The sequence below is a fragment of the Ambystoma mexicanum genome, chromosome 10, assembly GCF_040938575.1.
Source record: "Ambystoma mexicanum isolate Mex_15411 chromosome 10, UKY_AmexF1_1, whole genome shotgun sequence".
NCBI classification, from domain to species: Eukaryota; Metazoa; Chordata; class Amphibia; order Caudata; family Ambystomatidae; genus Ambystoma; species Ambystoma mexicanum.
Window position 1 is genome coordinate 3,399,391 of NC_090932.1, and position 19,604 is coordinate 3,418,994.

The window sequence follows — 19,604 nt, forward strand, 5'->3', positions numbered from 1 at the left end:
CAGACCTTGTGGCGAGTCCCCTTGTTTGTTTTGCATTGAGACGCTGCACCTCAGCGGCACCTCTGGGAGGATGTTCCTGCTGTTCTTTGGAGGAGAATTGGCAGGTATTTTGGTGCCACAGTGGCCTTCTGGGTGGCCAGAATGATATACAGATGTGCACTTCTCATCTGGCCGGACACAGTGATATGCAGAATGCTTGCAGGCCTTCCTGAAAGGGTCCCAACCTTTAGGGCAGGTGGCTCATCCTTGCTCTCAGCACAGAGCTTTTCATATTTTTGCCACATCTTTCAATAAACTGGGTGTTCTTTGACTCTAGTCACTGCCTCAGACTCTTGACTGTGCCGGGTCCCTCTAGGTTTGATCACTTTTGCAGAAATAACGACCTTTAGTCATTTAGCCGATGGATTCTTCAAATCCCAGGAGAGTTTATTTGGATCCGACGTCTCCATATCATTTTCCACGAATGTTGCCTTCAGGATTTTAAAGACCTCAAGGGTGGTAATAACGGCCCAGTATTAATGTACACCGGCATATTAACGAACCGGCTAACTACCAGTTTCCCGGTGAGGTGTGAATGACCTCCAGCTAAGCAGGAGGTCATTCCGCCATCTTGCCATGAAAAATCACTGGTATTCCAGGTGCCGGTAACACCGGCAAACAGCAAAATCCCCCATGGAATTCAATGGGACTCCATGGAATGGGGCTTTACACCCACTACCGACCCTGTAATCCAGCGGTAATACTGCCAGACCGAGTGCCGGTATTGGTAATTCCGTTTCGCAGGTATTCTGGCAGATTTACCACCAGGATACTGGCAAACTTATAATGAGCCTGAATTGTCTGTGTGGGATCTGGGGAGTAGGGGCTGCTGGGCGGTGGGCAACGATCATGGGATGAGTTGTGGCCGATGAGGAGAGAGGATCCCACGTCTGGGACTCAGTTGGCGGTATGCACAGACGTTCCCACCTGCTCGGGCCAACTCTGATAGGTACAGTGTAACGCATGCCTTTCTGAGGCAACCCACCTATTATCTCTTTGCCAGTGGTCCAGACTACCCTGTCTATCTTGTTTTTGAATCTTCGAAATTTTTAGACTTTGCCTCCCGCCCATGTCGCATGATGCATGTTGTTTTATGCATGTTGCATGATGCATGTTGTGCGATGCATGTTGTGCGATGCATGTTGTGTTATGCATGTTGTGTTATGCATGTTGTGTTATGCATGTTGTGTTATGCATGTTGTGCTATGTGTTAGGAAAGATTCTCTTTACTGCACCTTTCCTTCCATCTTTATGGAACCCCCAAACTTTTTGCTTTTATTTTTCAATCTCACCTGTACTTTTTGCAGTGCATTGAAGCCTTAAGCTTCAATGCACTGGCCTTTGCTCACATGTTACGGGGAAACTGATATGTCCTTAAGGCTGTCAGTACTGGGAAACAGTGTTTCCCTTAGTCTTGTGACTATGTTGCTACTTGTGGTTACTTCTGTATCACGTGGTAACTTTTTATCCTTGCACACAGCAGCTTACACTGCAGTGCAATGGGGTTCATTTTTTGCCCTAGACTAACACTCAAAGGTTTTTTTGGTTATTCTGAGGTGCTTAAGAGATGGACTGGTGGCAGCAGTGACTTTTCCCCACTTTTTGGGGAATTTCGTGTTAGCTTAACCGCGTTTACTGCGTTTGGCTACTTACTGTGGCTACTGGCCCATTCTTTTTGCATCTTGTTGTTTAGCCTTCTTCCAGGCCTCAGAGGCCAGAAAGATCCTTATAAGGACTTCCAGTGCCCAGAAAGCAGCAGCTTTTGGCGGGCTACTGGAGGGCTGTGTGTGTTTGCAGGCAGGATGTGGGCTGGGTCAGTCTGACCCTAATCCACATCCTGGTTCCTGTGTGTCTGAGTGGTATGCATGAGTGTTTCCACCAGTGGTACTTATTGGACACTGTGGGGTGTGTGTGTGTGGGCTAGTTCTGTCATTGGCTAGTGGGAGTTTCGACTCCTACCTGACTTTTAGGATAAGAAGAGGGCCCCTACAAGAGGGCCCCTACATGCATTTCTCAGAGATCCTTGAAGAATTTGAACGAGCCAAGAATCCGTCCAGCTGAGAAGACCTGCAAAGAAACCTGTAACCTGTCTGAAGGAGGCCTGGCAACCAACTTCTGCTGCAGTCCTGGTAGAGCCCTGTCTGTCTCTTGATTTCCAGTAGGCCTGCGAAGGTGCTACGACCCCTGGATTGGAGGGACCATCCATTCCCGAAGCCTACTCAGTGCCCAACGCAAAAACCACTTTCGGAAGTGCCTGGGAGTCGTCCTGTGGCTGACCAGCTTCGTTTTTGGGCTACCAGGTTATCTTCATTGCCGTTCCGAGTTTCTGCCTGAAACTTGGCACACCCTCAGCGAAATTTCGGCGTCCTAGCACCAAAGGGACATGAGAAAAAGCGTAAAGTCCGACCGCAGCTTCTGAGTCCTGCTGCATCGCTGTGCGCGGCGTGCCCGGTCTGAAACCTGCTTTTCTGACCCCCCTTCAGTCCCAAGAAGGGTGCTGCATCATTTGTTTCTGCATTTCTTCACCAAGAGTTGTTGCACCAGCAAATGATCCTAGCTGGATAATCACTCGAACCTGCAACCCGTGAAAATTGTGTACTGCGGAATTCGGTGGGAAAAGCAAGCCAGGACACCCTTCCTTTGTTCTGGAAAGTCTTGGGAAGATTCAGAGTGAGGGGGGTAAGTTATTCAGCTTTTAACATACCCCTACACTCCCATTGTAAGTGAATGGACTTATAATACTCTTTATCTTAAACCTATTGGCTTTGCCAATACTTGCCTTGGCAAGACTTCTGACTGTTGGGGGTAATTGTGGGCACTTGTCTATATTGAACCCTGGCTCTAAGAATCCATCACTGGACCCCAGAGACCCTACCTACATTTTCTCCTGCCTCCTAACTTCTGTGTCTTTGTATCCTGAACAATAGGGCACAAGGCCCCAGGCAATTTAGGGTTGGACAATATTAGTTAGGGACAATCTCCATGGACCTTTTTGTATGTGATACTCACCTATTCATTCCCTTGCAAGAGTATTTTGATTTGTATTATGCACTTGAACCTGTGACTGTATATATGTATTTTAGTTTGATGGTATTAGTTGATAAATCTACCTGCGTGTATTAATTTTTCTTATAGTGTGTTTGGCCATAATTAAATAACTGTATTTTTATACATCCTGTCTAAGTGGAATTTGTGACTCCCATTGTGTGACCTCATTGTGGACCCTTTACGCTCTCACCCCTCTGAAGAACTTCGCCTAGACCGCCTGTCACTGCTACCTTAAACTGGTTTGGCTACAGCTCCCCAGAGTTGCCCCTGTCACAATATAGGTTGGCCTTCTATACATCTGTCCACCAGGCCAGAGTATAGGAAATCAGTCTTAACACTATGCATGTTGTGTTGTGCATGCTGTGCTATGCATGTTGTGCGATGCATGTGGTGGGGTGGGATCGGTTTATTTTTTCCTGCAGCGCATAGGCTTGCCAGTGTTCCACTATTTTGTTATTCTGGATCATCTTGGCATTTTCTTCCCATTTTTGTTTCTTTTTTCCTTGCTCTGCTTTTTTCTGCCCTTTGATATATATTGTCACCATTCCTTCATGATGTCCCGAGTGCTTAATTTTTATGTAGCTCTTAGCCGTACGCGCTATAGAAATAAATAAAGAATAGCAGCGCTCTTCTCATGTCCAGGTCTGGCTGCCAACTGCTGCCCTGAATATCTGTTATTATTGTTCTTTTTGGGATGGGGTGGAAGTCTCTAGCTCCTCCTCAGGTTTCAGGGCACTGGCAGTATTTCTCCCAAGTCCCCCTCGTAGCCCTGCAGGAGGTGTGATGTGATAGGTGGCTGGCTTGAATCTGTGTTCCTCATTGGCTGGCACTTTGGCAGCCCTATCCTCATCCCAGCCTGGTACCGTTTCCATGGTTTCTATATTATGGAATTTAATAGTTATTTTATGCTGTGCCAGTCCCCACCTTAGTGGAGTAGCACCACCAAACCGTGTCCAGAAAGTGGCGCATAGTGCCCCCGGCCACCAACCCCCGGCTCCCAGCCCCCGGCTCCTTGCCCCTGGCCCCCGGCTCCCAGCCCCTGCCTCTTGGCCCCGGACTGTCGGCCCCCGGCTCCCGCCCCCTGGCTCCCAGCCATCAGCTCCCTGGCCCCTGGCTCCCGGTCCAGGCTCCCGACCTCGGCCACTGGATCCTAGCCCTCGTCCCCTGGCTCCCAGCCTCCAGCTTCTTGACCCCGGCTCCTTGCCCCTGGCCCCCGGCTCCCAGGCCCTGGCTCCCAGCCCTTGGCCCGGCCCCCGCTCCCAGCACCTGCCTTTTGGCCCCAGGCTCCTGGCTCCCAGCCCACGGCCCCCAGCAGGGGAATCCAAACCTAAGACTCCAGAGAAATGGAAAAGCACATCAAAGGATGGGAAGCAGGAAGTGGGCGCAGAGTTAGACAAATATGAACGGTTTGTCCAAGTAAAAGAGGCAATGGGAGGTGTGGCTTGAGAGAGTGATAGTTTGGAAGCCTGTAAGACTAGAGAAGAGTGATGAGAGCACTCCACTGATCAGGAAAGTCGCCTAGGAGCGAGAGTGGAGGCTGCGATGGGGAACTCTAGTCTTTAGTGAGTAAGTAGTGCTACGATGGGCTGGAGTTGGGATCCCAGGCGCCCTAGAAGTATGGAGGCTTTTTGTCTGTTAGGTGCTACGTAGCCAGTCACCCCCATGATTGATTCCCCGGTCAGCTGTCAGAGGTGGCAGAGCTCAGGGTAGACCGTGTGCCAAGTGAATGCAGTGGGCATGCCAGAGTGCCATGCCTTTATGACATAATAATTGGGCAGGGCGGGTGACATTTACTGTGAGATAAAGGTTTAGATCGAAAAGGCCAAAAATCATGAAAGTTGACTTATTGTTGGCATAATCTTTCAGATTCTTGTCCTTTATAGCACCCACCAGCCCAAGAGCAGAGGCACTCTTTGCAATGTGTGGAACCCAGAGCTGGGCGTTGTTGGACAGTAGCACATTACTGTGGACAAAAGGGTGGAACTTGTGGATTTAGTTGTGCAAGAGGCATTGATGGAACAGCCACTTTTTTGGTGTTTTGGGGAACTTGAGGATGGCGGGGGCATTCCAAACCTGCCAGAGATCCGCAGGGTCAGCGCATGGCATGAGAAAGGAGACCTGTGTATGGGTCCTTTCTTTGTAGGTTAGCTTGGACCCCAACCTTCGGATGGACTTTCTATGGGAGGTGCAAGAGGGGAGAAGTTTGGCAGCTTTGTATGATGGTGTGCCATGCACGATTGCTTTGCAGATGAAGCAAGCTGTCTTCAATAGGATCCTAGCAGGGAAGGGGGCCAGTGAAGCTCACGCAGCGAGGTAGCGGTGGGCGCATGCAATGAGGAGGGCTATGGCATTATGGACAGCCTTGAGAGGAACAGGTGCATCGCTGGGATCCCAATAACACAGTGTTTCTGTGAGGGATTCGACCATCTGCACGGGGAGTGCTGATTTTTTAGGAAATGGAATGATGGGAGATCAACCTCTAAAAATATGTGGGGCTAATCCACACACATTTTCCAATGCTCACTGCACAACAAACACCTACTCCAGTGTACTCTGGGGGGCACAGCCTACAAGCGGTGTCCTCCCTGTCCCATTTGTGTGATAGATGACGGCAAGGGGTGCATGAAAACATCCAGAGGCGAAGGGGAACACCTTCCTCCTCCCATGGCCAGCCCAACTAAATATCAAAGGCTCCATGGTTTGTCCCTCTTCTATTGTCTAAGTTCTGTGTGGTGTCGGTGCATACTGATGAGAGTTAATTGAAGCAGGTCTATGAATAGGCCTGGTCACAGAACAATGGGCAGGAAAACTAACACCTCTTTGATATGTAATGTTTCACCTTGAAGCTAGCTCCCACTTAATGTCCTGCCTGGGACAACTGTTTACAGTAGGCAAACTCCCTTTCAGAGGTATGGTATGGTATTGTGTATTTATAAAGCGCCTATACACAGGCTAGTGTTTCAACGCGCTCAAGGAGGGTGGGAACATGGGGAAAAAACAAACAGTTGCTCAGAGTCCTTGAAATTCTGAGACAATAATAGTCTGCACAGGCTGAGTAAGTGTGTAAAAAGTAAATTTAACAGTATAGGGTAAAGCAAATAGGCCTGACAGCGATTCTGCAGTTTTAGACAGTGCAATTAAGGGGTCAAGACAAGAGAGAACAGAAATACGAACTTCGGCGCAGTGCGTAAGGATTGAGCAAGTGCACAGAGGGACACAGGGAGGGGGAGTATCAAGTGCACCTGGTCAGTTGAGACTGGGGTAAGTGCAGAGAGAGCCACTCTCTTGGGTTAATTTCTCACTGCATTGAGTGTGGGTGGGGTGTAGGGGCCAGGGGCAAGTGCGAGAGAGGACTGGCGGGGGTGCCGGGGACCAGTGAGATTCTGAGGTACACCCAGCAGCCAGTCAGCAAGCTGTAAGGAGAAGGAGGGAGAGAGGGAAAAAAGTCGAGAGAGAGAGAGAAGGAACAGGAGAAGAGGAAAGTCTTGAGGAGTTTCCAGAACTTAAGGAGATCCGGCTCGAAACAAAGAGTGGCAGGGAGGCTATACCAGAGGGAGACACCTGCTGAGGGTAAGGATATACCTCCAAATCTCTGCTTGGAGAACCGGCTCACTCGCAGACGTTTGGAGGTAGATGAGCAGACCGCTTGTGAGGGGCAGTATTTACATAGGAAGCATTGGAGGTAGGTGGTCCCAGGCCCCAAGAAGCCTTGTGAACAATGCAAAGGGTCTTGAATTTGATCCTTGCTGCCACGGGGAGCCAGTGAAGGGATTTCAGCGCTGCAAAGATGCAGTCCCTGGGCTTGAGGCTAAGGATAAGTCTTGCAGTTCTGTTCTGGATGGGTTGCAGAGGGTGCAGGGCAGAAGAAGGGAGGTTCAGGAAGAGGCTATTGCAATAGTCCAGCCTGGAGAGAGGGATACAGTATGTGATTTGAGGGAGACAGAAGTCTGCTCTCACCACAAACTTCAAGGGAGACCTGCACTTTGATCAAGAGTCACAGAGGGCTCAGTTAACCAGAGAGACACTTGGATCTACAACAGACAGGAAGATGGGTCGGACATAGAAGTACATGCTTTCACCCCTTTCCTTTCTTGTTGCAAAGCACTCCGGTCCAGGCCTCACGCATAACAGAAGATTGTTGGTGGGGACCCTGGAATAGTTCCTTAAGGTAGGCTTAGCCTGCACCAATCACTCAGGCTCATTTGGCTTTAAAAAGGGGCTGAGCCCCCCACTTACCAGATCTGAAGGCTTGACCAGAAGCAGGAAAGAAGAACTCCGCTTTGGACCCTGGCTGAAGGTACAGTCTGCCTTACAGCTTCTGCCAGTGAAGGAAGGCCAGGATTTCCAAGAGGGAAGCAAGATCCCTCCCCTAAAAATCTCCCAGGGAACAGAGGGAGATACCAGACTCACTTATTTTTTGGAGTTTAGTGATCTGTAGTCAGACTTTTTGGAATGTATTAGCTATGTGCATTGGGAAGGGAGAATAGCTTAAAATAGTGACTCTTTCTCTGGAGATTGCAGAATCTTTAACCATGTCCCATCATGCTAGAAACACTAGTGTACAGGCGCGTTATAAATGACTTATATCATATGGCATGTGAAAAAATAATATATCAGCTGGTGAGGGTTGAAGCTTAGCTTGGGATTCTAGATCCCTGGCCCCTTGTGTCAGACGAGCGCCATCTGAGCGAGTTCCTGGCCCTGGTTTGCGGCTTCTGTTGGGGTGCGTGATTCTGTGCTGTCTGAATCCTGCTGTGATAATTGGCAAGTGGTTCCTTGGCCACTGACTATATCAGAGGTGCCAAGGACCGGTCAGGATGGAAAGTCATCTATATGAATTTTCCAGAAGGATATATGCGTTTCCCAGCTATTCCAGTCAAACAGATCAGACCATGTGTTCCTCACTGGCCGCTGAACCTCTGGATCAGAACCTCTTTTTTGGGCCCGGCCAGGTGCGGTTATTATTGTGCCCTCCACGAGTAGGTGTTTGGGCATTTTGTTTTTCTGAATTGGGTCCCAGATTTACTCTCTGGAAGAAGAAGGATCTTGGTGTTTGCAATGAGTGCATCTTCTAGCAGGGATGTTAGAGAGCAGAACCACGGGGATCCACACTGGGAACCCTTTTCTTTGCTTTTATCAAGAAAACACACATCTTACAAATCAGTCATCTTACCTACTCCTCCAAGTACTCAGCACCAGGTCCCATAATGCAACACTACTCAACACCCCTTGCCACCCACTTCTCACAATAACAAGCAAGAAAGACTTTTCCAGTGGCGTTCTGAGGCTACACAACATCCGACCCGCATTCCTTTAACCAAGGGGTTTTATTTGTACATGTGACATGCGGCCAGTACTAGCCCGTCCTCCTTCTCAGGAGCCCCGGGTTCTGCCTGCACTATCCCTACCTGCATCAGCCCTCTCAACAGGTAAGTCGGTGAGTGTTCTCTTCTCTCCGCTGTAAAGAACGTGGTGGCCAGGATCCAGAGCTCCGCGTCCTTGGGTGCTGGGCCCCAGGTGCCATCCTTGTGAATCCTAGACAGGTCACGCCCAGCAGGAACTGTACCCCTCTGTGGACGGGTCAGCGGGTACCACATGCACTATGTTCTGCATGTCCCAGCACATGCGTGTCCTGCCCCCTTGCTCTACCCACATGCGTGTCCTGCTCCCTTGCTCTACCCACATGCGTGTCCTGCCCCCTTGCTCTACCCACATGCGTGTCCTGCCCCCTTGCTCTTCCCACATGCGTGTCCTGCCCCCTTGCTCTTCCCACTTGCGTGTCCTGCCCCCTTGCTCTACCCACATGCGTGCCCTGCCCCCTTGCTCTACCCACATGCGTGTCCTGCCCCCTTGCTCTTCCCACATGCGTGTCCTGCCCCCTTGCTCTTCCCACTTGCGTGTCCTGCCCCCTTGCTCTACCCACATGCGTGCCCTGCCCCCTTGCTCTACCCACATGCGTGCCCTGCCCCCTTGCTCTTCCCACTTGCGTGTATTCCCGTCTGCACTATTCTGACTCATTCATTAACAGGGATCATCGTTTTCTTCCCTCAGCTCTCTGATCCGGGGGGAAATTATTCCCAGTATCCCCTGTCTAGAGCACACACTACATTCACCCTCCCCCCCACACATCCCTGTTGGCTAGAAGGAACGGCCCACACTGTCTATTGCCCCATTTTCGCACAGCCTGATTGGGCAGAAAGGGACATGATCTCTGGTCCTTCAGCTCCTTGCCATCCAATTAGTCAGGCCTGCTGAAGGGCTAATATTGTACCTTGCAAAGTGCAATTTTGTCTCAATGCTGCCCCTACAAAAGGGCTGTTTGGATGTTTTTAGGGACAGAACGGAGGCCTTTGGTGCTCCTATGCTGGTACCACTTGGTGCTCCTACGCTGGCGCCCCTTGGTTCTCCTCTGCTGGCGCCCCTTTTTGCTCCTCTGCTGGCGCCCCTTTGTGCTCCTCTGCTGGCGCCTCTTGGTGCCCCTCTGCTGGCACCCCTTGGTGCTCTTCTGCTGTCACCCCTTGGTGCTCCTCTGCTGGCGCCCCTTGGTGCTCCTCTGCTGGTGCCCCTTGGTGCTCCTCTGCTGGTGCCCCTTGGTGCTCCTCTGCTGGCGCCCCTTGGTGCTCTTCTGGCGCCCCTTGATGCTCCTCTGCTGGTCCCTCTTGGTGCTCCTTTGCTGACACCCCTTGTTGCTCCTCTGCTGGTGCCCCTTGGTGCTCCTCTGCTGGTACCCCTTGGTGCTCCTCTGCTGGCGCCCCTCGGTGCTCCTCTGCTGGTGCCCCTTGATGCTCCTCTGCTGGTCCCTCTTGGTCCTCCTCTACTGGCGCCCCTTGGTGCTCCTCTGCTGGTGCACTTTGCTGCTCCTCTGCTGGTACCCCTTGGTGCTCCTCTGCTGGTGCCCCTTGGTGCTCACCTTGGTGCTCCTCTGCTGGTGCCTCTTTGTGCTCTTCTGCTGGTGCCCCTTGGTGCTCCACTGCTGGCGCCCCTTGGTGCTCCACTGCTGGTGCCCCTTGGTGCTCGTATGCTGGCACGCCTTGGTGCTCTTCTGCTGGTGCCCCTTGGTGCTCCTATGCTGGTGCCCCTCGGTGCTCCTATGCTGACACCCCTTGGTGCTCCTCTTCTGGTGCCTCTTGGTGCTCGTTTGCTGGTACTTCTTGGTGCTCCTCTGCTGACGCCGCTTGGTGCTCCTCTGCTAACGCCCCTTGGTGCTCCTCTGCTGGCGCCACTTGGTGCCCCTCTGCTGGCACCCATTGGTGCTCCTCTGCTGGTGCCCCTTGGTGCTCCTCTGATGGAGCCTTTTGGTGCTCCTCTGCTAGCGCCCATTGGCGCTCCACTGCTGGTGCCCCTTGGTGCTCCACTGCTGGTGACCTTTGATGCTCCTCTGCTGGAGCCCCTTGGTGCTCCTCTGCTAGCACCCATTGGTGCTCCATTGCTGGTGCCCCTTGGTGCTCCTCTGCTGGTGCCTCTTGGCGCTCCCCTGCTGGCGCCCTTTGGTGCTCCCCTGCTGGCGCCCTTTGGTGCTCCCCTGCTGGCGCCCCTTGGTGCTCCCCTGCTGGCACCCCTTGGTGCTCCTCTGCTGGTGCCCCTTGGTGCTCCTCTGATGGCGCCCCTTGGTGCTCCTCTGCTGGCGCCCCTTGGTGCTCCTATGCTGGTGCCCCTTGGTGCTCCTATGCTGATGCCCCTTGGTGCTCCTCTGCTGGTGCCCCTTTGTGCTCATCGGCCGGTGCCCCTTTGTGCTCATCTGCCGGTGCCCCTTGGTGCTCATCTGCCGGTGCCCCTTGGTGCTCCTCTGCCGGTGCCCCTTGGTGCTCCTCTTCTGGCACCCATTGATGCTCCTCTGCGGTGCCTCTTGGTGCTCCTCTGCTGGCGCCCCTTGGTGCTCCACTGCTGGCGCCCCTTGGTGCTCCACTGCTGGCGCCCCATGGTGCTCCTCTTCTGGCCCCCCTTGGTGATCCTCTGCAGCACCCCTTGGTGCTCCTCTGCAGCGCTCCCTGGTGCTCCTCTGCAGCACCGATTGGTGCTCCTATGCTGGCGCCCCATGGTGCTCCTCTGCTGGCACCCATTGATGCTCCTGTGCTGGTACCCCTTGGTGCTCCTCTGTTGCTGCCCCTTGGTGCGCCTCTGCTGATGCCTCTTGGTGCTCCTCTGCTGGTGCCCCTTTGTGCTCATCTGCCGGTGCCCCTTGGTGCTCATCTGCCGGTGCGCTTGGTGCTCCTTTGCCAGTGCCCCTTGGTGCTCCTCTGCTGGCACCCCTTGGTGCTCCTCTTCTGGCACCCATTGATGCTCCTCTGCAGTGCCTCTTGGTGCTCCTCTGTTGCTGCCCCTTGGTGCTCCTATGCTGATGCCCCTTGGTGCTCCTCTGCTGGTGCCCCTTTGGGCTCATCTGCCGGTGCCCCTTGGTGCTCCTCTGCTGGCACCCCTTGGTGCTCCTCTTCTGGCACCCATTGATGCTCCTCTGCGGTGCCTCTTGGTGCTCCTCTGCTGGTGCCCCTTGGTGCTCCACTGCTGGTGCCCCATGGTGCTCCTCTGCTGGCCCCCCTTGGTGCTCCTCTGCAGCGCCCCTTGGTGCTCCTCTGCAGCGCCCCTTGGTGCTCCTATGCTTGCGCCCCATGGTGCTCCTCTGCTGGCACCCATTGATGCTCCTCTGCTGGCGCCCCTTGGTGCTCCTCTGTTGCTGCCCCTTGGTGATTCTATGCTGGTGCCCCTTGGTGCTTCTATGCTAGTTCCCCTTGGTGCTTCTATGCTAGTGCCCCTTGGTGCTTCTATGCTAGTGCCCCTTGGTGCTTCTACGCCGGTGCCCCTTTGTGCTCCTCTGCTGGTGCACCTTTGTGCTCCACTGCTGGCACCCCTTTGTGCTCCTCTGCTGGCGCCCCTTGGTGCTCCTCTGCTGGCACCCCTTGGTGCTCCTCTGCTGGCTCCCCTTGGTGCTCCTCTGCTGGCGCCCCTTGGTGCTCCTCTGCTGGCGCCCCATGATGCTCTTCTGCTGATGCCCCTTAGTGCTCCTGTGCTGGCACCCTTTGGTGCTCCTCTGCTGGCCCCCTTGGTGCTCCTCTGCTGGCGCCCCTGGGGCCCCTTGGTGCTCCTCTGCTGGCGCCCCTGGGGCCCCTTGGTGCTCCTATGCTGGTGCCCCTTGGTGCTCCTCTGCTGATGCCTCTTGGTGCTCCTCTGCTGGTGCCCCTTTGTGCTCATCTGCCGGTGCCCCTTGCTGCTCCTCTGCCGGAGCCCCTTGGTGCTCCACTGCTGGCGCCCCATGGTGCTCCACTGCTGGTGCCCCTTGGTGCTCCACTTCTGGCCCCCCTTGGTGCTCCTATGCAGCGCCCCTTGGTGCTCCTCTGCAGCACCGCTTGGTGCTCCTATGCTGGCGCCCCATGGTGCTCCTCTGCTGGCACCCCTTGGTGCTCCTCTGTTGCTGCCCCTTGGTGCTCCTCTGGTGATGCCTCTTGGTGCTCCTCTGCTGGTGCCCCTTTGTGCTCATCTGCCGGTACGCTTGGTGCTCCTCTGCCGGTGCCCCTTGGTGCTCCTCTGCTGGCACCCCTCGGTGCTCCTCTTCTGGCACCCATTGATGCTCCTCTGCGGTGCCTCTTGGTGCTCCTCTGCTGGCGCCCCTTGGTGCTCCATTGCTGGCGCCCCTTGGTGCTCCACTGCTGGCGCCCCATGGTGCTCCACTGCTGGCCCCCCTTGGTGCTCCTCTGAAGCGCCCCTTGGTGCTCCTCTGCAGCGCCCCTTGGTGCTCCTATGCTGGCGCCCCATGGTGCTTCTCTACTGGCACCCATTGATGCTCCTCTGCTGGTGCATCTTGGTGCTCCTCCGCTGGTGCCCCTTGGTGCTCCTCTGTTGCTGCCCCTTGGTGCTTCTATGCTAGTTCCCCTTGGTGCTTCTATGCTGGTGCCCCTTGGTGCTTCTATGCTAGTTCCCCTTGGTGCTTCTATGCTAGTGCCCCTTGGTGCTTCTATGCTGGTGCCCCATGGTGCTCCTCTGCTGGTGCCCCTTTTTGCTCCTCTGCTGGCGCCCCTTTGTGCTCCTCTGCTGGCGCCCCTTTGTGCTCCTCTGCTGGTGCCCCTTTGTGCTCCACTGCTGGCGCCCCTTTGTGCTCCTCTGCTGGCGCCCCTTGGTGCTCCTCTGCTGGCGCCCCTTGCTGCTCCTCTGCTGGTGCCCCATGATGCTCTTCTGCTGATGCCTCTTGGTGCTCCTCTGCTGGCGCCCCTTGGTTCTCCTCTGCTGGTGCCCCTTAGTGCTCCTGTGCTGGCACCCTTTGGTACTCCTATGCTGGTTCCCCTTGGTGCTCCTCTGCTGGCCCCCTTGGTGCTCCTCTGCTGGCGCCCCTTGGTGCTCCTACGCTGGAGCCCCTTGGTGCTCCAACGCTGGCGCCCCTTGGTGCTCCTCTGCTCGTGCCCCTTGATGCTCCTCTGCTGGTGCCTCTTGGTGCTCCTACGCTGGCGCCCCTTGGTGCTCCTCTGCTTGCGCCCCTTGGTGCTCCTACGCTGGCGCCCCTTGATGCTCCTCTGCTCGTGCCCCTTGATGCTCCACTGCTGGCGCCTCTTGGTGCTCCTCTGCTGGCGCCTCTTGGTGCTCCTCTGCTGGCACCCCTTTGTGCTCCTCTGCTGGCGCCCCTTGGTGCTCCTCTGCTGGCACCCCTTCGTGCTCCTCTGCTGGCTCCCCTTGGTGCTCCTCTGCTGGCTCCCCTTGGTACTCCTCTGCTGGTGCCCCTTGGTGCTCCTCTGCTGTGCCCCATGATGCTCTTCTGCTGATGCCTCTTGGTGCTCCTCTGCTGGCGCCCCTTGGTGCTCCTCTGCTGGCACCCCATGATGCTCTTCTGCTGATGCCTCTTGGTGCTCCTGTGCTGGCGCCCCTTGGTTCTCCTCTGCTGGTGCCCGTTAGTGCTCCTGTGCTGGCACTCTTTGGTGCTCCTCTGCTCGTGCCCCTTGATGCTCCTCTGCTGGTGCCTCTTGGTGCTCCTACGCTGGCGCCCCTTGGTGCTCCTCTGCTTGCGCCTGTTGGTGCTCCTACGCTGGCGCCCCCTGATGCTCCTCTGCTCGTGCCCCTTGATGCTCCACTGCTGGTGCCTCTTGGTGCTCCTCTGCTGGTGCCTCTTGGTGCTCCTCTGCTGGCACCCCTTTGTGCTCCTCTGCTGGCGCCCCTTGGTGCTCCTCTGCTGGCACCCCTTGGTGCTCCTCTGCTGGCTCCCCTTGGTGCTCCTCTGCTGGCTCCCCTTGGTACTCCTCTGCTGGCGCCCCTTGGTGCTCCTCTGCTGCGCCCCATGATGCTCTTCTGCTGATGCCTCTTGGTGCTCCTCTGCTGGCGCCCCTTGGTGCTCCTCTGCTGGCACCCCATGATGCTCTTCTGCTGATGCCTCTTGGTGCTCCTGTGCTGGCGCCCCTTGGTTCTCCTCTGCTGGTGCCCCTTAGTGCTCCTGTGCTGGCACTCTTTGGTGCTCCTATGCTGGTTCCCCTTGGTGCTCCTCTGCTGGCGCCCCTTGGTGCTCCTCTGCTGGTGCCCCTTGGTGCTCCTACGCTGGCGCCCCTTGGTGCTCCTACGCTGGCGCCCCTTGGTGCTCCTCTGCTCGTGCCCCTTGATGCTCCTCTGCTGGTGCCTCTTGGTGCTCCTACGCTGGCGCCCCTTGGTGCTCCTCTGCTAGCGCCCCTTGGTGCTCCTACGCTGGCGCCCCTTGATGCTCCTATGCTAGCGCCCCTTGATGCTCCTCTGCTCGTGCCCATTGATGCTCCACTGCTGGTGCCTCTTGGTGCTCCTCTGCTGGTGCCTCTTGGTTCTCCTCTGCTGGCACGCCTTTGTGCTCCTCTGCTGGTGCCCCTTGATCCTCCTCTGCTGGCGCCCCTTGATGCTCCTCTGCTGGCTCCCCTTGGTGCTCATCTGCTGGCGGCCCTTGGTGCTCATCTGCTGGCACCCCTTGGTGCTCCTATGCTGGCGCCCCTTGGTGCTCCTATGCTGGCACCCCTTGCTACTCCTCTGCTCGTGCCCCTTGATGCTCCTCTGCTCGTGCCTCTTGGTGCTCCTCTGCTGGCGCCCCTTGGTGCTCCTCTGCTGGCATGCCTTGGTGGTCCACTGCTGGTGCCGCTTGGTGCTCCACTGATGGCGCACCTTGGTGCTCCTCTGCTGGCATGCCTTGGTGGTCCACTGCTGGTGCCTCTTGGTGCTCCTCTGCTGGCGTCCCTTTGTGCTGCTCTGCTGGTGCCCATTGATGCTCCTCTGCTGGCGCTCCTTGGTGCTCCACTGTTGGTGGTCCTCTGCTGGTACCCCTTGGTGCTCATCTGCTGCTGCCCCTTGGTGCTCATCTGCTGGGGTGCTTCTACGCTGGTGCCCCTTGGTGCTCCTATGCTAGTGCCCCTCAGTGCTCCTATGCTGGCGCCCCTTGGCGCTCCTATGCTGGCTACCCTTGATGCTCCTCTGTTGGTGCCTCTTGGTGCTCCTCTGCTGGCATGCCTTGGTGGTCCACTGCTGGTGCCGCGTGATGCTCCACTGATGGCGCACCTTGGTGCTCCTCTGCTGGTGGCCATTGATGCTCCTCTGCTGGTGCCCCATGATGCTCCACTGCTGGTGCCACACGGTGTTCCTCTGCTGGCGCCCCTTGGTGCTCCACTGTTGGTGCTCCTCTGCTGGTACCCCTTTGTGCTCGTCTGCTGCTACCCCTTGGTGCTCATCTGCTGGGTGCTTCTACACTGGCGCCCCATGGTGCTCCTCTGCTGGCACCCCATGGTGCTCCTCTGCTGGCACCCCTTGGTGCTCCTCTGCTGGCGCCCCTTGATGCTCCTCTGCTGGCACCCCTTGTTGCTCCTCTACTGGCACCCCTTGTTGCTCCTCTGCTTGTGCCCCTTCGTGCTCATTGGTGCTCCTCTGCTGGTGCCCATTGATGCTCCTCTGCTTGTGCCTCTCGGTGCTCCTCTGCTGGTGCCTCTTGGTGCTCCTCTGCTGTTGCCCCTTGGTGCTCCTTTGCTGGTGCCCATTGATACTACTTTGCTGGTGCCTCTTTATGCTGCTCTGCTGGTGCCTCTTTATGCTCCTCTGCTGGAGCCCATTGGTGCTCCTCTGCTGGTGCCCCTTGGTGCTCCCACACTGGCGCCCCTTGGTGCTCCTCTGCTGGCACCCCTTGGTGCTCCTCTGCTGTTGCCCCTTGGTGCTCCTATGCTGGTTCCCATTGGTGCTCCTCTGCTGGCGCCCATTGGTGCTCCTCTGCTGGCGCCCATTGGTGATCCTCTGCTGGTGCCCCTTGCTGCTCCTCTGCTGGCGCCCCTTGCTGCTCCTATGGTGGCACCCCTTGGTGCTCCTATGCTGGTGCCCCTTGGTGCTCCTATGCTGGTGCCCCATGGTGCTCCACTGCTGACGCCCCATGATGCTCCTCTGCTGGTGCTTCTTGGTGCTCCTCTGCTGGCACGCTTGGTGCTGCTTGGTGCTCCACTGCTGGTGCCGCTTGGTGCTCCACTGCTGGTGCCGCTTGGTCCTCCACTGCTGGCCCCCCTTGGTGCTCCTCTGCTGGCCCCCCTTGGTGCTCCTCTGCAGCGCCCCTTGGTGCTCCTCTTCAGCGCCCCTTGGTGCTCCTATGCTGGCGCCCCTTGGTGCTCCTCTGCTGGCACCCCTTGGTGCTCCTCTACTGGCACCCCATGATGCTCTTCTGCTGATGCCTCCTGGTGCTCCTGTGCTGGCGCCCCTTGGTGCTCCTCTGCTGGCGCCCCTTGCTGCTCCTCTGCTGGCGCCCCTTGCTGCTCCTATGGTGGCGCCCCCTGGTGCTCCTATGCTCCTGCCCCTTGGTGCTCCTATGCTGGTGCCCCTTGGTGCTCCTATGCTGGTTCCCCTTGGTGCTCCTCTGCTGGCGCCCCATGATGCTCCTCTGCTGGTGCTTCTTGGTGCTCCTCTGCTGGCACGCTTGGTGCTGCTTGGTGCTCCACTGCTGGTGCCGCTTGGTGCTCCACTGCTGGTGCCGCTTGGTGCTCCTCTGCTGGTGCCCCATGGTGCTCCACTGCTGGCCCCCCTTGGTGCTCCTCTGCTGGCCCCCCTTGGTGCTCCTCTGCAGCGCCCTTTGGTGCTCCTCTGCAGCGCCCCTTGGAACTCCTCTGCAGCGCCCCTTGATGCTCCTATGCTGGCGCCCCATGGTGCTCCTCTGCTGGCACCCATTGATGCTCCTCTGCTGGTGCGTCTTGGTGCTCCTCTGCTGGTGCCCCTTGGCGCTCCTCTGTTGCTGCCCCTTGGTGCTTCTATGCTGGTGCCCCTTGGTGCTTCTATGCTGGTGCCCCTTGGTGCTCCTCTGCTGGTGCCCCTTTGTGCTCCTCTGCTGGCGCCCCTTTGTGCTCCTCTGCTGGTGCCCCTTTGTGCTCCACTGCTGGCACCCCTTTGTGCTCCTGTGCTGGTGCCCCTTGGTGCTCCTCTGCTGGCTCCCCTTGGTGCTCCTCTGCTGGCGCCCCTTGGTGCTCCTCTGCTGGCTCACCTTGGTGCTCCTCTGCTGGCGCCTCTTGGTGCTCCTCTGCTGGCGCCCCATGATGCTCTTCTGCTGATGCCTCTTGGTGCTCCTGTGCTGGCGCCCCTTGGTGCTCCTCTGCTGGCGCCCCTTGGTGCTCCTCTGCTGGCGCCCCATGATGTTCTTCTGCTGATGCCTCTTGGTGCTCCTGTGCTGGCACCCCTTGGTTCTCCTCTGCTGGTGCCCCTTGGTTCTCCTCTGCTGGTGCCCCTTAGTGCTCCTGTGCTGGCACCATTTGGTGCTCCTATGCTGGTTCCCCTTGGTGCTCCTCTGCTGGCCCCCTTGCTGCTCCTTTGCTGGCGCCCCATGATGCTCCTCTGCTGGTGCTTCTTGGTGCTCCTCTGCTGGCACGCCTGGTGCTGCTTGGTGCTCCACTGCTGGTGCCGCTTGGTGCTCCACTGCTGGTGCCGCTTGGTGCTCCTCTGCTGGTGCCCCTTGGTGCTCCACTGCTGGCCCCCCTTGGTGCTCCTCTGCTGGCCCCCCTTGGTGCTCCTCTGCTGGCCCCCCTTGGTGCTCCTCTGCAGCGCCCCTTGGTGCTCCTATGCTGGCGCCCCATGTTGCTCCTCTGCTGGCACCCATTGATGCTCCTCTGCTGGTGCGTCTTGGTGCTCCTCTGCTGGTGCCCCTTGGTGCTCCACTGTTGCTGCCCCTTGGTGCTTCTATGCTGGTGCCCCTTGGTGCTTCTATGCTGGTGCCCCTTGGTGCTCCTCTGCTGGTGCCCCTTTGTGCTCCTCTGCTGGCGCCCCTTTGTGCTCCTCTGCTGGTGCCCCTTTGTGCTCCTCTGCTGGCGCCCCTTGGTGCTCCTCTGCTGGCGCCCCTTGGTGCTCCTCTGCTGGCGCCCCATGATGCTCTTCTGCTGATGCCTCTTGGTGCTCCTATGCTGGCGCCCCTTGGTGCTCCTCTGCTGGCGCCCCTTGGTGCTCCTTTGCTGGCGCCCCGTGATGCTCTTCTGCTGATGCCTCTTGGTGCTCCTGTGCTGGCATCCCTTGGTTCTCCTCTGCTGGTGCCCCTTAGTGCTCCTGTGCTGGCACTCTTTGGTGCTCCTATGCTGGTTCCCCTTGGTGCTCCTCTGCTGGCGCCCCTTGGTGCTCCTCTGCTGGTGCCCCTTGGTGCTCCTACGCTGGCGCCCCTTGGTGCTCCTCTGCTGCCACTCATTGGTTCTCCTCTGCTGGCAACCCTTGGTGCTCCTCTGCTGGTGCCCATTGGTGCTCCTCTGCTGGTGCCCCTTGGTGCTCCCACACTGGCGCCCCTTGGTGCTCCTCTGCTGGCACCCCTTGGTGCTCCTCTGCTGGCGCCCCTTGGTGCTCCTAGGCTGTTGCCCCTTGGTGCTCCTATGCTGGTTCCCATTGGTGCTCCTCTGCTGGCGCCCATTGGTGATCCTCTGCTGGTGCCCCTTGCTGCTCCTCTGCTGGCGCCCCTTGCTGCTCCTATGGTGGCACCCCTTGGTGCTCCTATGGTGGCGCCACTTGGTGCTCCTATGCTGGTGCCCCTTGGTGCTCCTATGCTGGTGCCCCATGGTGCTCCACTGCTGACGCCCCATGATGCTCCTCTGCTGGTGCTTCTTGGTGCTCCTCTGCTGGCGCCGCTTGGTGCTCCTTTGCTGGTGCCGCTTGGTAATCCACTGCTGGTGCCGCTTGGTGCTCCTCTCCTGGTGCCCCATGGTGCTCCACTGCTGGCCCCCCTTGGTGCTCCTCTGCTGGCCCCCCTTGGTGCTCCTCTGCAGTGCCCCTTGGTGCTCTCTGCAGCGCCCCTTGGTGCTCCTCTTCAGTGCCCCTTGGGGCTCCTATGCTGGCGCCCCATGGTGCTCCTCTGCTGGCACCCATTGATGCTCCTCTGCTGGTGCGTCTTGGTGCTCCTCTGCTGGTGCCCCTTGGTGCTCCTCTGTTGCTGCCCCTTGGTGCTTCTATGCTGGTGCCCCTTGGCGCTTATATGCTAGTGCCCCTTGGTGCTTCTATGCTGGTGCTCCTCTGCTGGTGCCCCTTTGTGCTCCTCTGCTGGCGCCCCTTTGTGCTCCTCTGCTGGTGCCCCTTTGTGCTCCACTGCTGGCACCCCTTTG

At 57.3% G+C, this 19,604-nt stretch overlaps 1 protein-coding gene across 1 annotated transcript; it reads right to left on the reverse strand.

Moving 5' to 3' along the window:
• Nucleotides 1–17,792: 17,792 nt before the first annotated feature.
• On the reverse strand, nucleotides 17,793–19,208 carry LOC138492778 (S-antigen protein-like). Its single transcript, XM_069620140.1, has one exon. The coding sequence runs from the start codon at nucleotides 19,206–19,208 to the stop codon at nucleotides 17,793–17,795; it is 1,416 nt and encodes a 471-aa protein (XP_069476241.1).
• Between the last annotated feature and the right edge of the window lie 396 nt (nucleotides 19,209–19,604).

What these genes read in the sequence shown, in the direction of transcription:
- LOC138492778 (XM_069620140.1), bottom strand. Translation starts at nt 19,208, where the DNA reads ATGGGGCACCAGGAGAGGAGCACCAAGCGGCACCAGCAGTGGATTACC.